General features: G+C 49.0%; 1 protein-coding gene across 1 annotated transcript; it reads right to left on the bottom strand.

The window, feature by feature from the left end:
• Positions 1–1,592: 1,592 nt before the first annotated feature.
• LOC119845228 (natriuretic peptides A-like) lies at positions 1,593–4,730 on the bottom strand. Its single transcript, XM_043500030.1, has 3 exons — positions 4,363–4,730; positions 3,885–4,214; positions 1,593–1,894 (listed from the first exon to the last, which is right to left on the bottom strand). The coding sequence occupies exons 1-3, from the start codon at positions 4,492–4,494 to the stop codon at positions 1,889–1,891; spliced, it is 468 nt and encodes a 155-aa protein (XP_043355965.1). The 5' UTR covers positions 4,495–4,730; the 3' UTR covers positions 1,593–1,888.
• Positions 4,731–7,587: the final 2,857 nt, after the last annotated feature.

Genomic DNA, 7,587 nt, shown 5'->3' with positions numbered 1-7,587 from the left:
GGATGATACCTCCACTCAGAGACCTAATTCCATACTCAGTGACTTCGGGGAGAGCTTTGTCATTGACTTGGATGGCAACAGGCTTGGTCCCCTATGGTTTATAGATGGTCCCTACTGCAGTGGAGATGATATTCTGCTTTCTTAGCTGGCCTCCCTCCCCCACCCCAGTAAGCTTATAAAAGGATTTGTACGGCAGTAAGTATCCAGCGAAGGTAGGTTTGGGTGTTGCTGGTGCCTAACTTCATCCTTAGTGCTTGTAGGAATGCTGGGGCTGGCTTTACTGTAAGTAGCTGTGCTACTGTCTCTGTCCAATAGAAAACACGAGCTGAAAAAAAACAGGTTAGCCTTAGTCCTAGCAGTAGCTGCCGTAAGGCATGTCCTAAAATGTAATTTGTGGAGGGAGTAGTAGCAACTGCAGCCCCCTTCCCCCCCCCCCCCCGGCATGTGAGCTGTAGCATCACAATGGTAACAGCCTCTTTGTTCTCGGCATCCTCTGTGACACGATTGCTGTGCGAGGATTTATTTTACCCTTCGGCTGTGTGCAGATGCCGCCCTCTGCCTCCTGCAGAGTCACCAACCCACGCTTCAGTGCCGCCAAGAGCGAGCGCCTCTCCCGGGTAGGCTGGCTGGAAATTGGCACCAAGCATCCTTTGGCAGGGAGTATCTGCAGTGGTTGGGCCCAAGGGACTGACAGGGACACACCTGCCCCCCTATCCCCCCCCCCCCCGGGAGCAGGGAAATTCAAAATTTGGTGTAGTGGCTGTGGGCTAAATCGCAACTACTCTGGTCCTAGTCTCTTGCGCTTCTGGAGACGTGGAAGACGTGCTGGCTGGGAGGGAAAACTCCTTTACTCAATCTACACTTATTCCTCTTCCTTTTCCCAAATGCACTGGCGTGGGGATGGAGGCAGGAATGGGAGCTGCCTCTTTTTCAATTTCTCTCTCAGATGTAATGTAAAAAATGAGGAAACAGGATCTACTTCTCTTAAAAGGGAGCGAGGCAGCCCTGTGCAATGTGACATCACTTGACATCTCAGTGCATCTGCAGTTTAAAAACATCCCCAGCAGGTGTGAAACAGATGCCAGACGCTTGGCTACAGCCTTGTCAGCTTAGAGACTGTGCCGAGGTGTGTGTGTGTATGTATGTAACATCAGGACTGTATGTATGTGGGGGTGTATTTTGTCATAGGACAGAAACAGCAACTGTCTTGCTTGGAGAAGACAGGAGTAAGCTGGTTACGGATAGCTCTTGGTCTTTGGCTTTATATTAAGCACAGTTGAGTTAATACAGCAGCTATAATACAGTTACACTTAAAGCAGTCCAGTGCCTGTACTCAGACTTAAATGGGGTTTATAGGCCCATTAAATCAGAGCACTTGTTAGGAGATCCCCGATACCCTTAAATTGCTTATATTTACCAGGTGCATTAGTGCAGGCCAGTGAGGTTTTGCTGTGGTCCTCTTAAATACATATGAGCTACATTTTTACACACACAGACAAGTCATGCAGGGTATGGAAAAATTAACCATAGCCTTTTATTGCACTCATTTATTTGATGAAAGAAACAGACCTGCACTTTCTGTCCAAGGTGCTGAAATCTAGGCTGGAATTCTTTTCAGTAACAATGGACTAAAATTATCCCTTCTCCCTTACACTTCAAGGAGAAAGCCAACAGCCTGTACATTGTTTGACTCATGGTGCTGGGAGGGTGGGGGGCAAATTGTTTACAAATGGGTGAAGACAGATGGCAGCTGAGTTTTGCCTACTGTCCCAACTGCAACATAAGTTACCAGCGAGGAGCTAAGAAGATGCAGTTGACTTTGGAAGAGCTTTGATGTCCAGGACTCTGAGGAAGAAGATCAGGATTGCCCCCATCTCCAGGTATAGCTTCAAAACTGAAGGAGAAAAAGACAAGTAAATGTAGGGGTGGTAAATTTCTTTATTCTTTGGAGGAGAGTTGTTTGTACTATCAGAGCATAACCTGCCGGTGAGCTTGTTACTGGTACAGAGCTTTAGCTCAAGCATATGAGCTTATGTTTTTAGCTCTGAAGGTCCCTGGTTCAGGCTCCGGTGTGTCGCTTAAAACAGCGGCCATCACAATAGCTCCTAAAGGTATGGAGAGTGGGATCCCTGGGCGCTAGGTACTATACATGCACACGAGATGACAGACAAGGCAGCTGGAGAGTTGGAGAATTATTATCCCCTTTTAACAGAAGGGGAGTTGTGTTACAAAGAGATGAAGAAACTTGCCCAAGGTCACACAGGAAATCTGTGGCTGAGCCAGGATTTGATCCTCCATCTCCTGAGTCCCACCACTCAACAATCCTTGTTCATAAAATCAGGTGAATGAGAATGAATGCAAGGCATGGTTTTAAAGGGTGGATAAAGACAGGAGCAACTTAACCAGCTACTGGTGCATCAGCAGCCCCTTCCCCTTGAGAAGTCCACCAGCATCCCTTTTTTCTTATTTTTTTCCCCCTCCAGATCCCTTTTCCTCTATACTCCAGCGGGGCTTCTGCGGTGTTAAATATTTGGGCTCCTCTGTCCTGAACTCATCACAAGAGATGATGGACGCTGTTTCCTTTTAAGCTTTGAGAGGAGCCTTCCCATGGTTTGTGACTAGGTGGGATCTTAAAGTGGTGAGAAGGTAACACATCAGACTGTCTGCTGCATGTGATCCTGAACAATGCCAGAGCGTGGCTACATGAGCTGAACAGATGGAGCTTGGCTAAGACAGGAGTAAGATGTGGCGATTAAGCCATAAATGTTTAAATCCTTGAATCGCATAAAGAGCCATGAGACACGGGAATTGTTCAGTGTGTTTCACAGGAGGCTAACCAGGGGCTTTTTCATCATTACAAAATCTTATCGGGTGAGACCGGGACCTTGATGAGGCGAATTAGCTACCGTGATGACTGTGCAGTCAGTGTAGACAAGGACAGTTGTGTTCGGTGCCATGCTGGCTATTTAAGGTTACTCTCCACTGGGACTGGGGTGTAACCGGGACTAGGCAACATGATGCTGTACAGGACTTGCCTTGGTCTATGCTGACTGCAGAGTTGTCAGCCTCATGCTGGTTGATCCTTTGATCCTTTACTTTCTAACCCAGTAAAATTTTGCATTGAGGACATGCCCCGTGAACAATGGGCTGAAATTAAGAAAAGGCCACATTTGAATCTGAGTAGTGAGGGAAACTTAATGGCAATGATACCTTTTAAATAGCAGATGACTCTCCCATGGGAAGAAGAGGTAGAAAGCTCCTCAGGATGGATTGTAAAAACTAGACTGAGCAGAATTCTAGATGTTGAAGGGGGACAATGCTTCACTGACCCCCAAGAGGTGGGCTCTGATTTTTATGGTCCTCACTGTGGAAAATTCCATTGCTCTGACATCAAATGCATCACTCTTGAAAGGATTCTATCTAGGGTGGTTCTTATGGCTGGTGTCTGAGTGCACCATTCCACCAGGGTTATGTGTTCTCACTGCAGCCCTTTATGTTAAATTAGGGAACTGACTTCTCGGGACTCAGCCAGAAAAGGACACAGTCTTCATTATTGTTTCTAAAAATGAGAATTTCCTAAAAGTTCAGAAAAGACATGTTAAGAGAGAGCGTCACCCAATGCACTGTAGCTGGAGCCCCCAACCCATTTTAAGTCCCACTGTTTTTTTAAATTATCCACCTGGACACTGCAGCACAAGAACAAGAGAGTTGGGGTAGGAGACCCCTCAAAATCCATCATCCAGCTTTTAACCTAGACCAGTCAGTCCACCTGTGACTTCCCAGGAACTCTGCCCAGAGCACAGCATGGCTTCATCCTTACTCTAGTTTGTATCCAGTGCCCCAGCTGTGCTTGAGTAGTTCTAGCCATTCCCTCTCCCTCTTACCCTGTAGTTGTTGCATCCAAGTCCGCTCTGGGCTCCTATTCTATCTATCCGTTGGCCAAAGCAATCCGAGAACCTTCTCATGCTGCGTGGCGAGTTCATCAGTGCTCGTAGTTTGCTCCTCTGGGCGGACGGAGGTTTCTCGGGCCGCTCCCAGCTGTTGCGCCCATAGGCAAGGCCTTCTCTTTGCGGTCTAACGTATTCGCTGTTCCAGGGAGCAAGGGGACGTGAGGCATCTCCTGGGGCTTCCTCATTCTGCTCATTCATATCTTGGGACAGACCTGCCTCTGCTTCTTCTGATGGGAGCTTGTCCTCCAGGCGGTCTAGCAGGGTCTGAAATGCAGAGAGAGGCAGCGGGGGGAGATAGCGTTACCCTAGAATCGCCCTAGGGGATGGAGTGAATGGCAAAGCAATGCACACCTTCCCTGCTCCCCCAGCCCTTGGTCACATTGTGTTCTGCCAGTGATGCCTGTTGCCCTACCTTGAAATCAGCCAGTTCAGCAGCGGAGGCCAAGCCGTACGTGGGATGAGCTTTGGCTCTTCCTTGGGGCTTCATGGTGAGCAGCAGCAGCAGCAGTGGGAACCGGAGGGCGGCAGCAGTCAACGAGCCCATGCTGTAGTCCAAGTTCTTCTCTTGCCTCCAGAGGGTTTGCCCCCTCTCGCTTATGGGCTGTGATCTTGACCCCCTCCCTTTTTATACACGCAGAGTCAGAAGGAGAAACGCCCAAGGAATGAAGCCTGCCGCATTCTGTCACTTGCCTGCGATAAAGGATCTCAGACCGGAGCTGGCAGAAGATTCCCTTTTAAAGTTATCCATCCCCTTGCTGGCTGTCTCTGGGCTGGCGAAGGCTCATCGGCTCATCAGCTCCAGCGGGAATGACAGTGCGAGGACTGTGGCTGCAAGGGCCGCATTCCTGTTGAATTGTCTCGAGAGGTTTCACACTTCAAAGGTGTGAGAGAAGCACCGAAAAACATCCCCCTTTATCTCTCAGCAGTGCCTCTGGATTCTTGTTCCTTAACGATGGAAACAGTGAGGCAAGTGTTGGACAACTGGCCAGCAAGCCTCGCATGGGCATCGTGGTGGTGTCCCGATATGCGAGAGAGGATGCAGGAGAATTGGCTGCAGAGCTACCATTAAAGCCAACGACCTAGACACATGGGGGCCAGATCCTCAGCTGGTGTAAATCTTTGGGGCCGGATCTATATAGCTTGACTGAGTTCCATTAATTCCTGCACCAGATGAGAATCTGTCCCATGCCTTGCAGACCCAGAACCATTTAACACTCCTGTCAGCGTGATGACAGCGCTTCCAGCGCCTACTTCCGGAGGCCTGGGATTTCATTCAAGAATAGTGCTAGGAAGGAAGCCGGAGAGGGGTAGTCAAGTGTGCAGGAGGAGAAAAAATTTTTCAAAAAGACCCAGCCTCCTTTTGTGAGCAAAGACTGCATCCCGGGTGTGAGAAGTGTGTAGGGTGCCAGGGCAGTTTTGTATTTCAGACCCGGGTCTTGTAACTGGAATCTGTAAATGGAAGGACAAGATACTGTTGGATTTTGAATGTCCTTTCACGTTTACCACTAGAATACCTTAGCAAGTGATTCTGGCAATGTTACTGTCGCATTTAAGGAAGAGTCGGGTGTCATTAGGATAAGGCACGGGGGATTCTGTAGGACTGGGCTCTCTGGCCAGCTGCCTCTGGCTCCCTGTGGGATCTTAGTCAAATAATGGGACCGCTCTGCCTCAATCTCCCCTTTTGGTAATGGTGGTGATAACACTTCTCTCCTTCCTGGGGTGTTGTGAGCTTTAACTGCTGTTTATAATGCATACAAAGAGTCTCCGGTGAGGAAGGGGAGATGTTTTCGGAGATATTAAGCTGCTTCGGTGTCTGGGCTGAATTGTTACTTGGAATCAAATCCCGGGTTGCTGTTTTTTACATCAGTCCATGATTCGCTGGGGTAGCTGTTTGCCCTAAGGGCTGAGGCTAGACAGTCTGCAGGGTGTTTGCCATTCCAAATTAGGCTGAATCCCTCTCTCCCCTCTGCATCGCCTTGCAGTGCTCTCCAGCTGAATGCTTTGCAGAGGAGGAGTGTTACTGGTTCAGTTGCCTCTCTACCCACTCCTGGTCTTTAGCTGTAGTTTTAATCCCCAACCAATAGTGCCACCTCAGTCTTCCCCTTGAGGGGGTCTCTTTAGAGTGTGGGAGAAGTGGGGTGGGGGGGGACTTTGCTCTGCTCCACTGCCCATGCTGTGCCCAACAGAATGTCTCCAGCGATTTCAGCCCTTCATTCACTCCGTCCCTTCCCCTAACTGCCTCTGAAAGGTGCCAGGGTGAGTGGTCTCCTGAATCTCCAGGCGCCAGCAGCTTCCACCACACACCCGCACCTCTGCTAGTTAACTAATAAGCCCATGTGGGGTGGCGAATAGGACTCAGTGCTTATGGTGGGGCCCACACTCCACCTGTGGAGTGAGTCTAAGCAGCAAAGACTTCAATGTATGCTGCACAAGGGCTTGTATTATCCTCCTAGCCCAGAGCAAGTGCTCCAGCTCCCAACCAAAAGACCATGTGCCATGGAAAGGGCAGCTGGGGGCAATGGGTTTTCCTATGCATACGTGTACCGTACTACTTAAGTAGAGGCAATGCAAGCCCTGTGCTAAACCACAGTGGAAGTCTATCCAAGAGCCATTATGCGTGGAACATCCCCCCTGAACGCTGCCCTGTGCTGTTTCCAGTCTCCCATCATCACCTACCTCTGCCGTGATGCCTGTAAGAAATCAGCCACCTAGCAGGGCTAGATTGAGAGGCAATGTGGGCCTCCCCATAAGACGCATAATTTAAATAGAGGCACTGGGCTGTAAAATCATGTCTGTTTGAAGCTCTTTGTGCGCGCGTGCGCGCGCGTGTGTGTGTGTCTCTCTCTCTCTCTCTCTCTCTCTCTCTCTTTTTTTACTTTTTGTGTCTCAATCACCTTCTCAGAGTGTAAACTCTTTGGAGCAGGGACTAGGCCTTCATATGTGTATGTACAGCACCTAGAACTATGGGGCCTTGCTCCTGCCTGGATCTCTGGGACTCACGTCACTCTCAATATAAATTAATAACAAAGGTTGGTCTCTAATAAGATTGCATTGGAAACCATGGGGGTACTCTTGCAGGGCCTCAAGATGGCGAATTGCCTAATGAAGGGGGCCTCGTTACATGTGTGACTGCATTCTCTAGCTAACTAGGTACCCATCAGCGTGGTGGGTAGTTGTCCTGCAGAGAGGCTGGCGCTGGTCCTAGAATCTGGGCAAGAGATGTGCTGTGCTCGTGATGCTGAAGGAAGAGTTCTGCTAGCTAATGCCGGCAGAGAGACAGGTTACAATTTTCAGTGCTGGGTGCCTAAAGTCAAACTCCTAAATCCCATAGATTAGAACTGGCCTGATTATCAGAGGTGCTTGAGCTCTTCGTAATCCCCCTGAGGTTAGTGAAGGCTGCTGGAAGGTCAGCGCCTTTGGAAATTAGGCCATTAATATTTAAGTGCCCAAATCTAGATTTAGGAACCAGGCTTTAGGCATCCAGGATTGAAAATGGTGATCCTAAGTAGTAGCAAGACAAGGTGGGAGAGGTAATGTCTTTCATTGGAACAACTTCTGTTGGTGAGAGAGACAAGCTTTCATGCTTACACAGAGCTCTTCTGCAGATGATCTTCCTCAATCCCTTGCATGATAAGGA

This window comes from Dermochelys coriacea, chromosome 18 (genome assembly GCF_009764565.3).
Source record: "Dermochelys coriacea isolate rDerCor1 chromosome 18, rDerCor1.pri.v4, whole genome shotgun sequence".
Lineage (NCBI taxonomy): Eukaryota > Metazoa > Chordata > Testudines > Dermochelyidae > Dermochelys > Dermochelys coriacea.
Note: the sequence above shows the minus strand (reverse complement) of the source record. Positions and strands in the feature narration are given on the sequence as shown.

Bases quoted from the DNA above. Each gene is read 5' to 3' on its own strand.
- LOC119845228 (XM_043500030.1), bottom strand. From the start codon at position 4,494: ATGGGCTCGTTGACTGCTGCCGCCCTCCGGTTCCCACTGCTGCTGCTG. The intron at 4,215-4,362 runs GTAGGGCAACAG...TCTGCATTTCAG, and splicing joins CTGAACTGGCTGATTTCAAG to ACCCTGCTAGACCGCCTGGA.